The sequence below is a fragment of the Notamacropus eugenii genome, chromosome 2, assembly GCF_028372415.1.
Source record: "Notamacropus eugenii isolate mMacEug1 chromosome 2, mMacEug1.pri_v2, whole genome shotgun sequence".
NCBI lineage: Eukaryota > Metazoa > Chordata > Mammalia > Diprotodontia > Macropodidae > Notamacropus > Notamacropus eugenii.
Genome location: NC_092873.1, coordinates 528,853,858 through 528,875,037, shown reverse-complemented (window position 1 = coordinate 528,875,037; position 21,180 = coordinate 528,853,858). Strand labels below are relative to the sequence as shown.

Here is a 21,180-nt window from a genome sequence, read left to right as displayed (position 1 = left end):
ACAAATACGAAGAAAAAGCAAAACCAGTCAGTGCCCAGAAGATGTTTACATTTTATCAGGATGGACAACACACAGAGACTTAAGTATATATGAAATAATTTGGCCTGGGGGAAGGCCAGGTCTGTGGAAGAACCTAGAGCCTTTCTCTGTGAGGAAGGTAGGATTTGAGCAGACTGTTTAGGAAGGTGTATATCCTTAGATGTGGGAAATTCTATCTGGTTTGTGGAACTTGGGCTGGTAGGTAGGGAGAAAGAATGCCCCCTAATAATGATGCTTAAATGAGTAGTGGCACTCTGAGTGCCCCCAAAGGGAAAGGAAGGGTTATCAGAAGGAACACTGCCACTCAAGGGGTGATGTTGGATGACTAAATTGGCCTGGAATAGGGAAAGGATAATAGTTGAGAGAAAGACTTAGAGAAGATGGAAAGAGAGAGGAGCTGAGAGGAGAGGAAGACAGAAGTGGAGGGGAGGGGGAAAGAGAGTCAAGAAAGAGGAAAAACCGAGGGAGGGGGAAAGAATTGAGGAGGGGAAATGGGAGAGGGGGAAAGAGGTGAAGGAAAAGGAAAGAAGAAGAAAAGAGGAGGTAGGGAAAATATGGAGGGAGAGATAAGGCGAAGGTAGAGGAGGGAGGAGGGAAAGATAAAGGAGTGGGGGGAACATGAAGAAGATGGAAGGAGAGGCATTGAGAAAGGGGAGAGTTTGCAAAGAAGGAAGGAGATGGGAGTGGGGTGGAAAGGAGGAAAGGGAGAAGGGAGAGGAAAGAAGGGAGAAGGAGAAATAGGAGAGAGGTTAGCCTGGAAGAGCGAGAAGAAAGGAGAGAGACAGTGAGAAAGAAGTGAAGAAAGGGGAGAGACGGCAGGAGAAAAGAGAGGAAAGAGAAAACGAAGGCAGGAGGAGAAGGAAAGAGGAGACAGAACTGAAAGAGTGTGGAGGAAGGAGAGGAGAGAGAGAGAGAGAGAGAGAGAGAGAGAGAGAGAGAGAGAGAGAGAGAGAGAGAGAGAGAGAGAGAGAGAGAGAGAGTCATGTGATCCCCTTGCCTGCTCCTTTAAAGCGTTCCCAGCCCGTGGCAGAGCGAGCTCGCGAGCACAATCACTGCTCTCAGCACAGGGGGAGCCCGACCTCGAGCCGGCTCGTGTGCTTAATCAGTGCTGCCTTCCTCCATCCCATGCCCGCATTAGTCCCCTGAAGTTTGGCAGCCGCGGAGGTGGCCGGAGGTGCCCCAAGCAGCAAAAGAAGAAGGGGCCAGAGGGGAGGGGGACGCGGAGAAGCCCACCCCTCCCGCCCACGCTGAGCAATAAAGCCAAGGAAAAGCAAGGAGCCAGGGTGGGGGGAAAGGCGGAAATATGGCTGGGGCAATTATAGAGAACATGAGCACCAGGAAGCTCTGCGTCGTCGGTGGGATTCTGCTTGTTTTCCAAGTCATCGCTTTCCTGGTGGGAGGCTTGATCGGTGAGTAGGAAGGTGCAAACTTTCCTGGCCTCGTTCGTCCTTTCTCTGTGCCCCTGTGGTCTCCCCGGGCGCCCCCGCGATCTCCCTCTGTGCCCCTGTGCTTGTCTCCCTCGGAGCCCCGGGGCTGTCCCCCCTGCGCCCCGCGCTTGTCCCCCCTGCGCCCCGTGCTTGTCTCCCTCGGAGCCCCGCGGCTCTCCCTCTGCGCCCGGGTCTCCCTGGCTCGGTCCGTCCGTCTCCGGGCTCTGGCCCCTTCTCGCCTCTTCCCTTCACTCTTGTTTGGCTCCTAGTTACAGTATCACTGGCTCGCTTCTATGATCTAATTAGTCTGCCCATTGTCGCTAAGAAAGCCCAGCTCCATGGGGCTCCGTGGGGCACATTTCAGTCTAGTGCCTAAGAGAAAGGCAGGGGAAGAAAAGTTTTGGCCTAGTTTCAGTATCTACTTGAAAGAAAGAAGAGGGAAGGGGGGGCGCCCGGAATCCTAAGCATGGCGACGGGGATCGGCCGGGGAAGCGCTCGCCTACAAACTTGATTTCTTTTTCTTTCTGCTCGCCTCTCCCTTTGCCCTCCAGTTACCCCCCTCACAGTCACCCGCCCCCCCCCCACTTTCCTCTGGGTCCCGGAGGGCGACGTAATCCACTTTGTTAAGCACCCTCGAGCCTGGGAGATCGGGGGCAGGAGAGAGCCTCCCATATCGAGGAGGGAGGGAGGTGACCGATGGCAGACTGGGGTGCAGACCGAGTGTCAGGGTTTGCTCCGAGGAGGGGGTGCGAGTTTGTGCTGGCCGCGCCCCCTCCACCAGCTCCCTAGGCCTGGGACTGGCCTGTGAGAGGCAAGTTTGAGAGGTCACAGCTGGAGGCAGGGCTAGATAACTGAGATGTGTGGGGGTGGTATGTCCAAAAGGGGGTACACTTGACCCCCTTGACTTCTAGCAAGTCTTCCCCTGCCAGCGATCCCCAGATGTGAGCGTGGACCCTCTCCCAGAGCTGGGATTGTGCCTCTGCCCCAGTTGGGGGCTGACAGCGCCCCCCGCGGCATTAGCCTCCTGGCCTGCCGCGGGGCCAGCGGGGAGATCTGCGCTGTGAGATCCTGTCTTCCCTCCGGCCCCAGCGCGGGGATTCCTGGAAGCGAAACTAGGATAGCTGTCCGGGCTTCCTTCCGGGTGCGAGCTGGGCCTGGCCTGGCCGCCCCCTCCCGGCCCCGGTGGGTGCCCCGCCTCGCACGCCCCCCGCAGCCGGCTGGCATCCCCGAGATCAAGTCCTCCCTAAACTTGGCAGCGGGCGGGGGCTGGGCGGGGCGCTGCTTCCCGCTTGTTTGCTGAAAGTTTGGCTAGCTGCGGGGCTCCCGGTGCCTCTTCGGAAGGGAAGAGCTGGGGAAGGGGAGGGGGAGCGGGATTGCAAACTCTCCGTCCCTGGGCAGCAGCCCTGGGGCTCCCTGGATCATAGCTCTAATGCTGCAAGGCACCTCGGAAACCATCGGCTCCTACTCCCTTCATTTTGCAGTCTTGGAAACTGAGGCATAGGGTGGGGAAAGGATCTACCTGCTCCAGGGACACACGCAGCTATTTAAGGGGGCGGATTCGAACCCAGGGCCTCCGACTCTAGAGCCTGAGATTTTCCGTCTCCAGCTGCTTCCTGGACTCGGGAAAGTCTAGGAGTCTGTCGGTGCACTGTGGGGCTGGGTTTGGCGCAAGCTAATTAGGAGTCTGTCTGGTCCTGCAAACCGCTGCTACATCCGAGCAAATTGTTTGAACAAAGGAGGGGAGGAGGGGCTGGAGGTGGGGGTGGAACGCGCCTCGGCCCAGACGAAGCTACGGAGCCCTCTCTCCGCGCTAGCCAAAGCTTTGCTGGTGCCTCTGGACACATATCCCGGGCTTCGGCTCCACGGCACGCTGCCTCCCCTCCCTGGCAGCGGCCAAAGCTTCCTTCCTTCCGTGCCTTTCCTGGGTCTGGGTTCTTCCAGGCTTCCCAGGCGAGACCCGGGCTGCGGCCGCCGCCGCTGGCAGCTTCGCTCTCTCCCTCCTGGCCTCCCTCTTGGAGGCCACTAGCCGTGATTATGCGCCGGTTACAATTACAACCCTCTTGTCTCCCTTGATGAGCAGTTGCCCTGAGATGCCATCCGATCTTTGTGTGATTTCAGTGGCAGACCGTAATTAAAATTGCTTACACCTTGTGAGCTTGGAATTAAATTGGCCTATTATCCCTGTCTGACCTTCATCCTGTTTGAGGTTTCTGCACAAGCAGGGGGAACGGATTCTATGGAGTTGTGTGTGTGTGTGTGTGTGTGTGTGTGTGTGTGTGTGTGTGTGTGTGTGTGTGTGTGTGTGTGTGTGTATGTTCTGAAAGCTGATCTCGCCTCAAGGATCCCATTATCAACTGTTGCAGATTTGCCGAGGTGTGGGGGTGGCAGAGAAAGGTGATCGTTGGCCTCCTTGCCCACAGACCAGGAGGAAGGTCAGAGCACAAAACCGAGCAGAGAGAGTAAGCTGGTCACTGTAACAAGCATTTGAGACGGAGGAAATATTGTACTTGGAAACAGGAGAGCCCTGGGCTCCCACGGCCTCACTCTCCCCGACCAAGCTGCTTCACCCTTCCCAGGCTGGCTTTTCGTCTGTAACAATTCCCATTGTTGATATTGTAGTTGGAGATCAGGCATGTGAAACACTTCTTAAACCTGTCAGCTCTTTTTAATAGCTAACGTGTGTGGAGCCTTTTTTAAGTTTACAAAGCACTTTAAATACCTTATGTCATTGGATCAGCTTGACATTCTGGTAAGGTCAGTGCAATTCTTACCTTTGTTTTACAGAGGAAGGAAACTGAGGCAGAGAGATGTTAAGTGACTTCCCTAGAGTCACACAGCTTGGAAGTGTCTGAGGCTTGTCCAAGACCTGATTTCAAATCCACTGAAATAGCTTTCCTTGAAAGCTGTATGTATTAATGGAGAGAAGAACTTCCTATTCCGGGGACCCCAAAAGCAGGATGACTTTCCTCAGGAGGCAGAGAGTTTCCCAATACTCAAATTATCCCATTTCTGAGCTAGAATGGTCCTTTGAAATGATCTAGTCCAACCCTTCCATTTTCTAGGAAAAGGAACTGACCCAGCTGAATGACTTGCAATGTCTAGAAGGCTCTCCCTGTCCAGAGCCTGGGGGCTTCCTCTTACAAGAGGACTTTGTCATTTTTTTCTCCTTCTCTTTACCCTCTTTCTCCACCTTCACTGGCACTCTTGAAATAGAGGCAGTGTGACAGCTGCCTTGAGAGTCAGGAAGACCTCTGAAATTCTGGCTGGATGACCCTAGCTAAGTACCTTAACTTCCCAGGGCCTTCAGCACAACTCTAAAGAATTAAAAATTGCAGAGAAAGTGTTGTCCTGCATTAGAAAATGGCATTTTCTCCTTGGGGGAATTCCCTAGGCAAATGAAATCCTAAGAAGAGAAGGTAAATGTGGTAGAGGTTAGGGAGACTGCTTTGGATCCAGGAAGACCTGTGAGTCTCACCCTAGGCAGGTCACACACCCTTCTCAGTGCTCTGGGGCTAATGTCTTAAGACTGAAGCTTCAGAGAAGCAGTCTACCAAAAGGAGTGGAGGACATTTCCTCATCTTGAGACTTCCCCACACTAATGAAATCATAAGGCTTATCCCTATCCCTCTTGAAATTCTTGAATTTATTTTGTGTTTACTTTCTTGTCTGTCTCCTGTTCCCCCTTCTTCATTAGATGGTAAGCTTGTTGAGGGCAGGGACAGTTTCATTCTTTTGTTTTCCCCATTCCTAGTACCTATTCCATTGTGGGTGCAAGGAGTGCCCAGTTTGTAAACAAAGGACCTGGTCTAGATTTAGACCTGCTATTTATTACTTGTGTAACCTTGGGAGATCCCTTAGTGTCTCTGAGCCTCAGTTTCTGTTCGTGTAAAATAAGGGGGTTAGACTACACAGCTTCTCTGGTTTCTTGTATCTGAAATTGCCCAAATTCACTCCACTAAGAAGTGGCAGATTCAAACCCGGGTCCTTTGACTTCACAACCAGTACTGTTTCCATTGCAGGATCCTATTGCATATCAAGAGGATGTTGTAAAACTTAGCCCTGTGTTCTCTGGACATGGGTCAGACTAAATGTTCACTGAGGACCCTCCAGTTCACCCCAGTGGTCCCTAGGCTGAACCCAAGTCCTAGAGTGGCCTGGCCCTACTAATCTGCCCCTTTTTGGGTAAGCATGTTGTCCTCCAGAATGCCCACCTGGGAAGACTGCTGCTATGCCCTAAGGGCTTTCCAGCTCCCTTGAAGTCTTAGGAGATCACTGATAGGGCTTTCCCACTTAGGATCCAACTTGCCTAAAGCCCAGCTTAGTCTATGCTCCTGGGGTTTAAGCATTTCCAGGCATTAAGGGTGGGGATGGGGAGAAATGAAACAAAGTCAACTCACCAGGTTTGTCCCCCCTGTGGGCATCAATTCCCCCCCACTACGATCTAGAATTCCCTTTGAAGTCAGTGGGATTCCTGTGTGTAAGAAGGGAGAGGCACACAGGAGCAAAGGGGGTTTGTAATTAGACAGGATTGGAGTTGGGGTGGGGATTATAATTATACACACACATGTACAGAGGGGCTTCACACATACTTTCTTCTCAAATAGCTACCTGTCTTATGCCCCGGCCATTTGACCTCTGCCCTCTGGAAGGCAGGGTGGACTTGGGAATCAGGAGGACCTTCATCAGTTGGAATCCTGCTGACTGTAGCTGCAAGAGCCTGGGCAAATCTCTTTATTTCTCTGGGCCTCAGTTGCTCTATCTGTATAAAAGCTGTGGTGACTGCCTGTTTCATTATCAAATGAAAAAATGTCACTTAAACTACTTTACAATATATCAATGTCAATTATCAAACGAAGGGAAAATTGAAAGGCAAAGCAGGAAGGATTATGTGATAAAGACAAAGAAAATTCACTGGATCAGAAATGAGGAGACAGAGTTGCTAGTTCTAATCTCTACCATAAGCTTGATGTGTGAGTGTCAGGTTCTTCATACATAGAGTGATAAGATAGAAACCTATCTCGAAGGTTCTTTCCTGTCCCCAAAGTCCATAATTCTACCTTCTGGTCCCTTCCAACACTGTGGGAATAAATGGTTACTTGTGCAATGTTGTTACTTGTTAATTTGTATTAGACATAAAACAATCCCCTGCTCTGTTTTTAGTGGATGCCTCCTAGTTCTAATTGAGAGTTTTTTGAGTGAGTTTATGTTTCCCTTATCCATATCCATCTTTTTTTGAGACAGTTTAATCCTTTTGTCTTTGTGGATAGGAGTCTTATTTTTTTCCCTGTGGTTGAAACTGACCTTGATATATAAATTTCTTGGCTTATGGGGCCTTCATAGGTGAGCTCTCAATTCAATTTGATGAACATTTTTTTAAGTGCCTACTATGTGGAAGACCCTGTGCTACGAAACTTCAAGGAAAAAAAGAGCCAAAAGATAGTCCCTGCCCTCAAGGAGCTAACCGTCTAAGGGAGGAGACAATATGCCAACAAATGTCTACAAAATGAGCTTTATACAGTACAAGTAGGAAATAAAAGAGGGAATTATCAGGCTTCCAAGGTACTCCAAGAGCCCATCTATGCCAGAAGAACAATATTTCCCATATGCTTTTCCAACCCTAAATTGTATTCCCCCATTAGAATGTAAGGTCCTTGAGGATAGGATCGGTTCCCTTTGTTCTCATGTTCCCTCTTGGGACCTACCATATTAGACATTTAATACTTGCTTGTGTGTCCCTAGCAACTCCTACAGTTAAACTACTTTTCCTTCTAGGCACCAAAGACTAGATGACTTTCTAAGGTCCCTTCTGGCTCAAAATCATAATGGTTCCATGGCCCCTTTGTTTTCTATGGGATTCTCCATTCTACAAAGGCCTTTCAAGTCCACTTGCTCCTAAAAACAGTCAGATGAGGTAGGCTGGCCACGGGTCTCCTTCACCGAAGAGCTGAAGTGATTGAGGTCTAGGGAAATGAAGGTTACACAGCTCCAGGTGGTAGAAAGCTAGGCTTGGATCCTTTGCTACCTTCTCAAGGGAGTCTTGCATCCAAGACTCCTCACATGCATGGAGAAGACCCAGAAATGTCGTGCCAAATGCAGAAAAGATTCTGGAAAAAGAGAACTATCTCTAGATTTTCGAACCTCTGTTTCCTCTGTTCCAACAAACCAAACCTAAAATTTTAAGATGTTAGACAGATCACCATCCAACTTTGGCTGTTGAAGGGAGGGCTTGACAAATGGATTGTTAATAGTGGTCCAACCTATCTGGTTAGCCGATATGCATCGTCTAGGCACCTGCTGAATTTTAATTATTTGAGCTTAAAACTACACATATATTTTGAGACATCTTGTGTGTGATTATTTGAGGGGGGAGAAAATATGACTAAGCAGGGAAATCAGGACTTCCTGTAGGAGGTGGCATAGGAGGTGAGTGGTAAAGACTACCAGGGAATTCTTTGATTTGTTACCATCTTAAAGGGAAAGCCAAGAAGTTGGGATGAACATGACCTCACTTCTCCCCCCTCAAATGAAAACAAAACCTACCTTGATGATTTTCTTTATTCATTCGGTGGACATTTCACGAGGCCAGTCATTAGCTATGAAATATGCCCTCCCACATTTGTCATTAACCAAGTGGGAAAGTTGAACTTTTGTTGTTAATCAGATTGCAAAATGCCAGTTAGTTTATTCCTCTCACTGGTGGAGGGGAAGGAGCAGGGATTTTAAGTCAACAGCTCTGGGTTCGAATCACAGCTCTCCATGATTGCTTACCTGTATGGTAATAGTTATCACTTCCTTTTTTGGGCCTCAGTTCCCCTTTCTGTAACATGTGGGGGTTGAACTAGATCAGGGCTTCTTGATCTAGGGTCCATGGATCCCCAAAGATTTTTGGATAGATTTCAGGGGATCTGTGAACTTGAATGGAGGAAAATATACCTCTTTATTTTCATTAACCTCTAAATTTGGCACCTTTTTCATTTATGAGTGTAAGCAGTGACATTGATCTTCTCAGCAGATGTCCCTAGGCTTCACAGGCTGGCAAAGGGGTCCTTGACCCATGAGGAGGTTAAGGACTGTTGGACAGAAGAATCATTAATGTCTCTTACTGATACTTAAGTACTACAAGCTCTACAGTGGACCTCTAACTAGCTTTGCTACCTTGGACAAGGTCACTGAAGCTCTCAGAGCCTGAATTTGTTCATCTATAAAATGGGCATAAAACTTACCCTCGGGGGATAGTGGTGAAGATCAAATGAGAGCCTGTTTGTGAAAATGCTTTGTAAAGTGCTACTAAAAGCCAGGTGTTTAATGAATAAAGCTTGCATCTGGGGAAGAGGAATAGTTAAAAGGGAAAGAGTCAAGTGTAACCTGGTGCCAAGGTCACGTAGCCCAAGTGTTTTTGTTAATAAACTTCTGGGCCTCAGGATGAAGAAATGGAACCACTGGTTTCCAGAAGTCAGAGAATTAGTGACTTTTAGAGCTTAAAGAGACCTTAGGGGATATCCAATCTAAATACCTAATTTAAAAAACTGTATTGATGACTCTTGTGTTGATATCACCTTTAATTTCTAACTGTATTTTCATCTCCCTCTCCTCCTCATTCCACTGTCCCTTAGGAGGAAAGGGAAGGGAGGGAAGAAACAAGCATTTATAAAGTGCCAACTATGAGCTAGACACTAGCACAGCAACCCTGGGGGGCACATGCTATTCTGATCCCCATTTTACAATTGAGAAAACTGAGGCAGACAGTGGTTAAGTGACTTACCCAAGGTCACACAACTAGTAAGTGTCTGGGACTGAATTTGAACCTGAGTCTTTCTGACTCCAGACCTGGTGCTCTATCCACTTCACCACCTTGGCTGCTAGGTGGATCCATCGTGACTTTCACTGGGCATTTGACATTCAGTATTCCACACCTCTGGTGTTCCACCTGCCAATAGGGAAGGGAGCATCATAGGATCATAGACTTTGAGCTAATAGGAGCTCAGAGGTAACTAGTCCAGTGTCTTCGCTTTACATTTCCCAAGGCAATGAAGTGACATCCTTGCCTAGGATCTCTGAGATAGTAAGTCGACTCAACCAGGATTTGAATCTGGGTTGGGAGTCATGCCTTTTCTGGAACCCACAGGGTCCCTTCTGGACTCTTCACCTGCCCCAAGTTTGGTTGTTATTGTTAGATTTTCTAGATGGGGCCATAAGGCCTTCTGAGGTTCAGAGAAGTTTGACAGCAAGAGACACCTATTAAGTACCTACTGTGTGCAGAGGGAAGGGAACAAGAATTTTTTAAGCATCTACTGTATGCCAGACACTGTCTGTAGTGCTTTGCAAATATTATCTCATCTGATTTTATAGTGTCCAGTGGATGCCCAAGTAACCTTGGGTCACCCCAAGCCCAGTGGATGGAACCCAAGGAGTTCAGTCTGGCAGACCTGAGCTTAACTCCTGCCTCAAACACTTTCTTGTGAACTGGTCACTTGTCTCTCTGAGCCTCAGTTTTCTTATCTCTCAAATAAGAACAGATGGTGGCATTTAAAAGATGATTGTGAACATCAAAAGAGGGAGTGTGTATGTAAATATGTATGAATACACATGTATCTGGGCATACATATATATATGTGCATATCTGGACATACATGCACACACATATGCTTTATGGTCTGAAAGTTTTGATGAAATTAATCCCATCTAGGTAGCTGTCAGGACTTGAACTTGGGTCTCCTGACTCCTAGTCAGTCAGGCACTCTCAACCTTTTGGCATAAGCTCTAACCCTCCAGTCAGAAAGCAGGATCCCATATGTCTAAATGGGTGGCTCTTGTGTCCTAGATTTGGATTTGCATCCCTATCCCAACCAGAACTTTTTGGTGGAGAGGGGGATGCAATAGATTTCATCTTTCATCTTAGTATGCTAGGCTCTCCAGAGTGGTTCTGGATTATAAATTCAACATTGTTAGTACTCTTTTGCATGAACTTTTTCCAGGAATTAAATATTGGTAAAACGACCAGGGAAAATAGCCACACCTCTCTGTTTACAAATGTGTCCCCTGGCTTCTGCTGGTGGGACCTGGGGCTCTTCACTGTTTTGTTTTTAAAGACCAATGTATCCCCTGCTTTGGTGGGTGGCACAGTGGATGGATTGACAGACCCGGGGTCTCTGAGCTCAAATCTGACCTCACTTACTAGCTGTGTGATCCTGAGCAAGTCACTTAACCCTGTTTGCCTCAGTTTCCTAATCTATAAAATGAACTGGAGAAGGAAATGTAAAATGGGCCAGGAATACTTGAAGTTAGTGCTGGAAAGGACCTTAGAGGCCACCTAGTCCAACTCTTCATATTTTATAGATAAGAAAACTGAGACCCAGCAAGATGAAGTGATTTGCCAGTGGTCACATAAACAGAGCTCAGGTTTAAACTCCAGTCGTTTAGCTCCAAATCCAGAGCGTGAGTTCAAATTCCAAATCTATCATTTATTGCCAGTAATTTAAGGAAAATCACTTCAACTTTGGGGCTTCAGTTCATTCATCTGTAAAATGTGGGAGCTGGACTAAGCTGACCCCTGAGGGCCCTTCTGACTCTCAGTCTGCATTCCTGTGGCCTCCCTGGGCCTCAGTTATTCTGTAAAACAAGTTATATCTGTAAAACAAGGGAATCAGCACAAATGGCTCCTGAGCCTCCTCTGGCTCTAAACGATGTCGTAGTTGGCTCTGTGCTATTCAGGCTCTGCAGAGGATGAGGCTGAAAGGTCTGCTGTCTTTGGGGCTGATCCTACTGGGTGTGACTTTTTTTCTAGCAGAATGTTTTGTCTGTTGGTGCTGTCTTGGGGAAGGAGCCCTGTTTCCTTGATCATGCTCACCAAGGAAGGCCAGGTTTTAAACGGGCTCTTAAATAGCTGTCTTATACCTGACGTCTACGTGTATGCTGATTCCTTTTCCTAGAAGGGGCCCTGCTGATCCCTTGTTTAAGAGGAAGCCCCAGATGTGAGTCATATCCAGACTTTGTTGTCTAGGTTTTCTTTGGACCTCTGGGGTGGGCTCTGTAAGAAGAAAGTGCTGGAAAAGCCTGATTACCTCCCCTTGCTACTGCGCTTCCCCAGGACTGAACCTGGTCTGTATCAATCCAAAGCAGAAGCATCATGTGCCCCTCTCCCCTTAGTAACATGTTGGGGATCACCTCCATTTTACAGATAAGGAAACTGAGACCTAGAAAGAGAAGCAATTTGGCCCAGATTACACAGATAGACCATGAGCTCAAAGCCCCAAATTCAAATTCAGTGTGTTCTCCACCTGTCAAGCTGAGAATGGGGGAGCTATCAATTGTCCTCTGTCACCTTTTTGATATATACCTACCGGCCAATATGATCAATTCTGACTTAGGATAGATACTCTTAGTTGCCCCCCCTCAAGTTTCTGGGGGTTTTCTTGATGAATTTCAAGTGTATGAAATTTTAAGAGAAAAAAACATAGCAGGTATGCGTGTGTATGTATGTGTGTGTGTGTGTGTATGTGTGTGTGTGTCTTCCCCCCAGCAGCCTGTTTTTCATGCCTTATCCTGTACTCTCTTTAGTCAGGCAGGTTTTCCTCTGTTAACTCTATCCAGTTGGGGAATACAGGGGGATTCCTGAATACCATCAATTAATTTGTTTTCTTTTGAAATTGGGCTGGGGGTAGCTCCCTACCCTCTGTACTGGGGAGCTCTATCTATAAAGGACTACCTCAAACCTTGTGTGATATTAAAACAAATAGATGGGACCTATGATTTCATTTATCAGAGGGACTCTTTAACCTGTTAGTCTTAGAAAGTTTCCTGGGACATCAAAGAGGAAGCAGTTAGTACAGGGTCACACAGCCAGTGTGTCAGAGACAGAATCTGAGCCCAGATCCTCTCTGTACCCACAACGTTAGCCTATCTCACTTGTCTCCTCTCTGAAAAGTCCCCAAGGAAGCCTTCAAAACTCCTTTAAAATCCCTTCGGTTCTTTTCACAAATCTCTGAGGAAGAAAAACATGAGCCCTTCCTTAGCTGAGCCTGCATTTTTTTAGTAAAAATATTAAGGAGGATAACATGGAATTGGGCAGAGCAGAAAGTCCATGCTGAACTCAGCCATGCTGATTTCCATGCTGGGCTTCAGGGAGGACTGGCCACCCCTTGCATTTTGGGTTTAGATTTCCATTTTTTAAAGCAAGTTCTCTTTATATCCTTTTGTTCCCATTAGAGGCAAGGGCAGTTTCTTAGAAATGAATGGAAGGTATATTTGGCTTTGAAGCTTTCAAAAGTCTGCCTGCAATGGAGTTCTGGGGCCAAGCTAGCCCTCCCCCTTCTCTGCTCCCCAGACAGTGAGCCCAAGCCCAGGGTTTCTGGAGATCTCCTGGCCAGTGGTAATTATTAGAATAAAGATAATCAGCCGCACAGCAGAGGACTTTTATGTTACTCTTGAATGTTTGTGAAGCATCTTACATACATCATCTCCTTGGATCCTGAGTTCGATGTCTTCATTTTCCCTCTATTTTACAGGTGGGGAAACATAGGGAGCTTCCTAGAGCCAGGGGCTGGCGGAGTAATGACCAGAAGCCAGCCCTTCCCTGCTCTGGGGCAGGCTCTTTGGCCCTGTGCCATGATGCTTCTCTCAGGTACATGAAGCCTCCTTCCATGTTTCCTACAATCCTCATGTTTGAGATGGGAGGAGGACTTTAGAGACCATTTTGGCCAAGCCCTCTTGAGGTCCAAGTGACCCGGGACCATAGAAAGGGCCTCATGGGTCATCCTATTTAAACTCCTTATTTTACACGTAAGGAAAATAAGACCTTAATAAATTAACATTTCTTAAGACTGACTATGTTCCAGGCCCTGTGCTAAGTGCTGGGGAGATAAAAAAAGGCAAAAGCTAATCTCTGCTCTCAAGGAGATCACAGTTTAGTGGAGGAGACAACAGGCCAACAAAGACATACCCAAAAAGTTATATATGAGATATTAAAGATAGAAGGCACTGGAATGAAGAGGGATTGGGGAGGGCTTCCTGTAGAAGGTGAAATTTTAGTTGGGGAGCAACGAGTTTAGTAGAAAGCATATATGTGTTTTTGTATGTCTATCAGTATCTATGTAGATATACAACCATACATAAACATACATAAAATTAGAGAGAGGATGACTTATATACAAGGTAGTTGGGGAGGGACCGCACTAGCAGGTGTGTGATTAGATAGGGCTCCATGTTGGAGGTGATGTGATGCTTGAGAAGAGCCTTGAGGGAAACTGGAGATTCTATAGTGTGTGTTCATCCTTCATTTGCCGAAGAAGACCATGCCATCAGAGAAATAATGACATGACATGCACTTGACTTTGTTTTGAGTGAGGGAGGGCTGTGCAGGTCACCTGCCTCACTTCTCCTCCAGAGCCATCTGAATCCAGTGACCAGATATTCATCAGGATGACTGGAGATGACCCAGGATGAAGCAGTTGGGGTTAAGTGACTTGCCCAAGGTCACACAGCTAGTGAATGTCAAGTGACTGAGGTGAGATAGGTGGTGCAGTGGATAGAGCACCAGTGCAGGAATCAGGAGGACCTGAGTTCAAACTGATGATTCTATAGGCAGAGAAGAGGATAGACCAACCTTTTCTAGGCACTGGTGCCAATGTGGGGCCTGCAGCTGGGAGGTAGAGTGTTGAGGGCTCGTGGGACTGGATTGTGTGCGGAGGGAAATAATGTGTAAGAAGACTGGACAGATAGAAAAGGTCTGCTTGTTGAAGAGATTTACATGTAGACTTGTTCCATTTGGCCCAGAAGGCAGAGTCAGGAGCCTTGGAGAGAAGTGTCCAAAAGGCTGACTTAAGCTTTATGTCTAGAAACACTTCCTTGTTAGACATGTCCCAAAGCAGAATGCAGGGCTCTCCCCGACCATGTCCCAGGGTGGAATGGGCCACACATACCTCCATCGCAAAGTGGAATGGGTGATCCCAGGGAGAGGAGCAGTTCCCCCTCCTTGGAAATTTTCCAGCTGTGGTAGAATATAAAGGGGACCCCTTTGATGGTTACCAATAGCTCTTCTACTCCTAAAATTCTGTGATTCTAGAAAACAAAGGTTAAATATTTAAAGATTAAATTTTCCATGCCTTCCCTCTCCAGCTGTTTGCATATTAGATCCCTTTCTGGGAGCTCCTTTCTGGGCAGGGATCTCTGGCCTTAGCACAGTGCCTGGTGTATACTAGATGCCCAATAAATGCTTGGCTACTGATTGACTTTATCAGCACAAAAACAACTCCCCCTCGCCTCCCCCCAGTCATCCCAGTGGACGCCATAATCATTCCAACCCAATTATCTTCCCAGATAGAAATGTCTAAGTACCTTCCATGCTTGCTCAGAGTAAGGGCCAAGTCTGGGGATTGAAGGTTTGAGAAGGAGGTCCAGGGTAAACACAAGTGACGCTGAATTATTGGGCATTTAAAAAGAGCAGGTGGCAGGGGCACAGACTGGCATGCTGCCCACTCCCCTTCTTGGCTGTCAGGCCAGCTGGGGGCACTTTGAATGTACCAATCAATCTTTTCTCCCTTAATAGCTTTTAAAAAAGCAACCCAAAATATGTATGAAGTTTCTCATTGTGACAAGGGCCATGCCAGGTGCTGGGGATACACTGACACAATTGCATAGACCCTGCCTTCAGGGAGCTTTCTTCTATAAAACAGAAAGAAGAAGCTTGGTTACTACCTTTTATTGTCACAGCAGCAGGGAGGCAGGGATAACACAGGGAAGAGAACACTGGATTTGAAGCCAAGGGACTTCATTTTCCTCATCTCTAAAACCAAGGAAGTTGATCTCTGGCCTCTGAGGTCCCTTCCCAGGATCTAGGGAGTCTGGTCCAGAACATACAGTGATCATTGGTGCAGTCATTGACATAACTAAAGGTTCCACTCGTCTTACTCTCTTTTAGTCTGGATTAATTCCATTAACAGCCAGCAGGTCTGGGGTGTCTGGTTGGATGCTGGTGGCCACCCTGGGAGGTAGAGGTTATTACTAGTTCCATTTTATAGACGAGGAAACTGCTTTACAGGTGCCTGGTGTATTGGAGGTGGTTAGTAAATATTTGATAGATCGATTGAGGCAGACACAGGTGAAGTGATCTGTCCAGGGTCACATAGCTAGTAAGGCAGGGTTGAGACTTTCTGCCGGACTCTATCCCGGCTTCTGAGTTTTCAGAATTCCTCTTTCATCATTTCATCCTGAATCGGCTCATGCCCTTGTGGCCACACCCACCACTTTGGTTGGCTCTTCCTCAGTTGGGGGCACCCACTTTGTTTCCACTTCTTTTGTACTACAAAGAAAGGCCTTTCAAGGACTGTTGACATTGAGGTAGGAGAAGGGAAGGCACTTGTCTGCAATGAATGTGACTGAGCTCTTTGGGTCACGGCCTCCCTGAGACCAAGGGGATGCTGTGCTAGCAACAACATATTCCCACAAGCTCCAGCCAGGTTAAAAGAAGTTTGGCAGTGAGTGGACAGTGATTAGCAATCCAGGCTGTGATCTGTGCCTGGCTGGCTTGCCTGCCTGGGGAAGGGAACTCACAATTTTGGAATTCTGTTTTGGAAGGCCAGCCTTGCATCCTCCATAGGTGAGGAGGAAAGACCATTGCAAGTCGGGATTTTTTGTGCTCCTAGCATCTAGCATGGGGATGTGCTTTATCAAAGCTGATTGATTAATTCAGATCTGAGAGTAACCTGGAAGGGCAGTTAGTTCCAAGAGGAAACAAACCCAGAGAGGGAAGGAAGGACTCATCTAAGACTTCACAGGTGGCAAAGAGGTGTGATTCTGACTCCAAATGCTATGTCCCCTTGGATTTATTTGAGATCGCACTTAGTAGCACAGATAGAGAACTTGAGGGGTCACAGAAGGTATCTGAGCTGACCCCATCATTGGGCAGCCCAGAGATGTAGCATGGCCTAGTCAAGGGACTCTGGACTTGGGTTCAAATCCCATCTCAGGTGATTACTGTGACCCCTCAAGTCACTCAGCCCTCTGTGCCTCAGTTTCCTCATTTATAAAACAAGGAAGGTTGGATTGATGGCTTCTAAGATTCCTTCCCAGCTTTAAATGTATGATCTTAAGAGAAGAAGGGAAGGGAAGGGAAAGGAAGGGAAGAGAAGGGAAGGGGAAGGGTGGGAGTATTTCTTAAGTACCTATTATGTTCTAGCACTGGTCTAAGCCCTTTGCAAATATCTCATTTGATCCCAAGAGGACTCCAAGCATTTTGGTAAGAATATCGGGGCAGAGAAGAGCATAGCCGAAGCTAGGAGTCTTCGTGTTCTGCTTTTGCACCCACAGATGCACCCCCAGGCACACCCACTCTGAGTTGTTCCATGTTCCCAACCTGGCAGCCCTCACTGTCATCTTGAGAAGCTCATTCTGCACTCTGGAAGAGGACGCCAATAGGGACAGATTCCTGCGGCCCTCAGTCTTGGCAGAGACCCTGGGAGCTCATGGAAAAACCCAAGCCATGAAAAGGTTGTGTCTGTTTGGTTCACGGCCCCCTCGATTCTTCTCCGAATGGTGGCCCACCAGGGGACAGTACCAGGAAACTGAGGTTCCCGGATAGACTTTCCTGTTAGGGAGGCTTGGGGAGAGTGGAGGCATTGAAGTTCCAGGCTGGCCAAAGGCAGTCATTTTTCTCACTCTCCTTTGACGGGAGAGTCAATGTGAAAGGTCATGGAAAAAGGGAGCCTGGTGATTTGTTCAACTGGAAATTACGTAAAGCTTTTTTCTCTCCCCTCCTTTACCCACTAAACCTTACAGGGAACTTGAAGGAGACTCAGGTGATTAGATACCCCTCTGCTCCATGTTTTATCTACTTGTGCCCAAATTTAGACTGGTTATGGCCATTCCAGTTTGGGTGCTTTCTTTTCTTTAAATATCCCGGTCCTGTGATTTCTTCAGCATAAGCATCTCCCAGTGAGGAGCTCTCCCAATGCAGACAGCCATCTAAGCCATAATGGTAGTCTTAGAGCCTTCGAGGGGACACTAGAGGTTTAGAGCCTTGTTTTTGGTCACATAACTAGTAAGTGTCATAGAAGAGACAAGAACCCAGGACCTTTACTATGCATCACGTATGTACACTTAGACTAACTCAGAAATACCCAGGGTAATTTTCAGACAGTTCTTGTAAAGCTCTGGAGAACTAAACAAACAAAAGCCTTTGTCTTTATTTACTCCAGCAAGCCAGTTTAGTGCAGCTAGGTCCCAATTAGAGCAAAAAATAAAATGATCCCAAGGTTGCATGGATTTGAGTCCTGCTCTACAAGGTTATGATCATGGAAAATACAGTCCTTGTTCTAGCTCCATAGGAATAGGGAGTGTGACCTCACATGTCCCAGGTTTCCTTATTTGGCCAATCTGGACCTATGGAGTTGTCACTGTCTGCAGAGAAGGGCCAATCTCATGTGGATTACACCAAAGAGGAGCCACAAATAGGATGGGAGCTGGCAACTCTCTGGGCTTCAGTTTCCTTGTCTGTAAAATGAGGGAGGGTGGCAGAAATGTTAGCTAAGGTCATTTTGACATTCTGTGAAATGTATACTCTCTCACTTGAACTTCAGAAAAGCCTTGTAAGGGGACAACAACCGAAGATGCAGATAGCTTGTTAAGACTGACAAAGAGCTTTTTTCTCCCTGAAAGTCATGAGCCAGCTAGGAGAGAATTAATGTCTTTGCTCCTTGGTTGAGGAAAGAGCCTCAGAGGGGTCAGGGACCCTGCCCAAGATGTTACACAGCTAGCATATTCTGGAACTTGGGATCAAACTGACAGCTTCTGATCTCTAGTCCCAAGGGTTTCTCCCTAGCCTCAGTTTCTCCTCTCCTGGGTCCTCTCAGCTTCCACAAGTCATTTCCTCTGCTTCAGTTTCCTTATTTGGAGAGTGAGGTTACTGAGGGACGGATGACTTGATGACCTAAGATCCCTTCCAACTTGGTACCCTTTGATCCCAAGTGATATGTTCCCTCATTTGATCCCCTCAACAATCTCCTTTTTGGGGAGGGGTATAGTCCTTCCTTTAGCCCCCTCCTGGCATTTCTTCAGACTCTCTGGACCTTATGCCTACTGCTCAGCTGCCTTCCCACCTAGGATATTTTCACCCTGGAATGGCCCCTCCAGCCATCTTGCCTTGGTGGCCCCTGAAGCATTTCCATTCTGAGGAAGGGCTCAGGCTCCCATCTGTCATTCCCTTGACAGTTCTGCACCTGAATCTTTGTTCCCCTCCCCCCCACTCATTTCTCTCCCTGTTTCAACTGCTTTTTATCTTCCCCCTTTGAGGACAAGGAGTCTTTCCTTCTGCTGATATTTTATATTCCTAGGGTTCAGCACATAGTGGGTCTGGCACATAGTAAGTGTTTAATAAATGCTTATTGCCTTGTCTTATTTGACAAATGAGGAAACTGAGGCTCAGTTTCCATACCATTTAGTGAGGGTCATGGAACAAAGCTAAACACAGACTTACTTTGGGTCCTTCAAGGAAATTCCCTTCTTTCAAAGGCTAAAACAAAAAGCCTGGTGCATTCCAGAAAAAGAAAAAGCAGACATCCTACTGAAGATGACTTCTGGACTGAATCTGGAGAGAGTGCCAGAACCCTAAAAGCAGAGGAGTCCTTCACTGGATGCTTAGTATCTGTGACCTTGGGGAAAGCATCTTCCTGAGCCTCAGTTTCCTTCTCTGTAAAACAGGAGTTATTGTTATCATTATTAACAATGATCCTATGAGAAAAAAGCATTGTTATAGCCCTTTATAAATGAAGACACTAAGGTCCTGGGAAGTTGTGACTTGCCCGGGATCATGGTTTGTCTGGGGGTGAAAGACCCAGAAAGCACTCAAAGTCCTGATCATAGGGGTTGTGCAGGTCAGAGCTCAAGAGAGAGAAGCTGTTGCGGAGGGACGGGTAAAATCCAGGGTCCTCTGGGAAGAAATAGTAGATCAGGGACACTGGAATGGAGCATGCCTCATCAAGCTGCTGTCATCTTGCCTCCTAACATGTAGGTCTCATGAAGAAAGTAATGGCACTCATTATGACATTCTTGAGGTTCTTACAGCTCTATTAACTCTTCTATATCTTTTTTTTAAGCTAATAATAACTCTAATCCCCCCCCCCCCCTTTGTGTACTTAATTCCTCTGTGAATTTTGTAAAGGGATACACCTAGCTAATCTCTAGTGGGGTGACATAATTATACACATTCAGGCAATTCGGGTGTGGGTTTCTACATACACCAAGAAATGAAACAGGATTCCTTCCTGGCTCTCAGGGTGTGGTGCCTTCCCTTCCTCAAGCTTAAGGGAATATTGTAATTTAAAATGGATTTCTCCTTTTCTTTCTTTCTCTTTCTCTTTTTCTCCCTCTCTCTTCCTTTTCTTCTTTCCTTTCCTTTCTCCCTCCCTCCTTTTTTCTCTGTATCCCTTCCCTCCTTCCTTTCTCTCTCCCTCACTCTCTCTTTCTTCCTTGTTTTCCTTCTTTCTTTTCTCTTTACCTCTTCTTCTCTATCCCTTTTTCTTTCCCCCTTTCTCTCTCCTTCTTTTTCTCACCTTACCCCTCTCAAATGCCTTGAAGTGACTGCAACCAAAAATGTCTGATGTATTTTCAAGGAGCAAGAAGCAGGCGAGCTCCTCAGTCTGGAATGAGTCCACTGAGAAAGGAAGCCTCTCTGGGCTGGGAGGGGTGGTTAGCTGTCGTTTTGGTTGTGATTTTTGTTGTCTGAAGAGCGCTGCTTTTTGAACCCTTCCCTGCTTTCTCCAGGGCTGACTGGCCTCAGCGAGCCCAGGAATGCCTAAGAAGAAGAAAGTTCATGTCCTCACATTCCAGCCTTGCCAGACTCTGCTCAGCTAGTCATGGCATGTAGGAAATAGGTCCTGGGTTTGCATGCCTGGGCGGAGGAGGGGGTGTGGGGGCCCTGGAACGGGCGACATTTGGCTCTCCTGTGCAGAAACTTGGAAAGAATTTCTTGTCACATTTAAAACCAACTGTGGCTACATCCCAAGAAGAGCCTCTTGGGATGGGAGTTGGGGAATTCAGGCAGCTCAGCAGCTTTGTGGTAGGGGCGAGAGTGTAACACTTAGTGTACCCTGGACAAATCTTGGACCTCCATGTTCTTCTCTGCCAAAAGAAAGAGCTGGACGCAGTGATCTCCCAGGGTCCTTGCCACTGTAAATCCCTGCAGTTGGTTTGGCCATCCTAAGAAAGAGATTGCATTCCCTAGACTCTAATCCTGTTGACCCTTGGATGAGGTAGGGGAAGAGGACGGCCTGCTATTGCAGGGTACCATCCCTGGGGAGCATTGAGTAGAGAGGCTGACTCAAGAGGGGTATGATGCCCCCTTGGGGGCATATTCTCCCCTGCCACCACGTTGATACCCTGCCCTTGGTACACCTCTGCAATTAGCCCATGTGGATCACCTTGTGCATTTGTGTCCTGGTTCCATACCAGGACACAAAAGGGCAGCAGGTTGTAGTGGAAAGAACCCTAGCTCTGGCTGTGTGACCTGGGCAACGTGCTTGCCCCTCACCCCCACTCACCATGAGTGAAACAACTGAACAAGGACATGGCTTTTGTGCATGTCTCCCCCATTAGACTTCGAGCTCCTGAAGAGAATGTCTTGGCCTTTCTTTGTATCCCCAGCACTGAAGTACTTCATACATGTTTATTGATGAAATTACAGTCTCCATGCCACTCCCTCCTTCTTTATGTCATGAATTAGGTA

General features: G+C 47.3%; 1 protein-coding gene across 10 annotated transcripts in view; it reads left to right on the top strand.

The window, feature by feature from the left end:
- The first annotated feature begins 861 nt into the window (after positions 1 to 861).
- Positions 862 to 21,180, top strand: part of WLS (Wnt ligand secretion mediator) — a 207,855-nt gene continuing 187,536 nt past the window's right edge. For 9 of the 10 annotated variants that reach the window (XR_011975891.1, XR_011975890.1, XR_011975893.1 and 6 more), the window contains exon 1: positions 1,045 to 1,448. Coding sequence is in view for 5 of the 10 variants with exons in the window: in XM_072649803.1 (XP_072505904.1) it covers positions 1,343 to 1,448 (106 nt within the window). In the remaining 5 variants the exon portion in view is untranslated. Of the gene's footprint in view, positions 1,449 to 21,180 lie in introns of all 10 variants that reach the window. The other variant, XM_072649806.1, reaches the window with a different exon arrangement.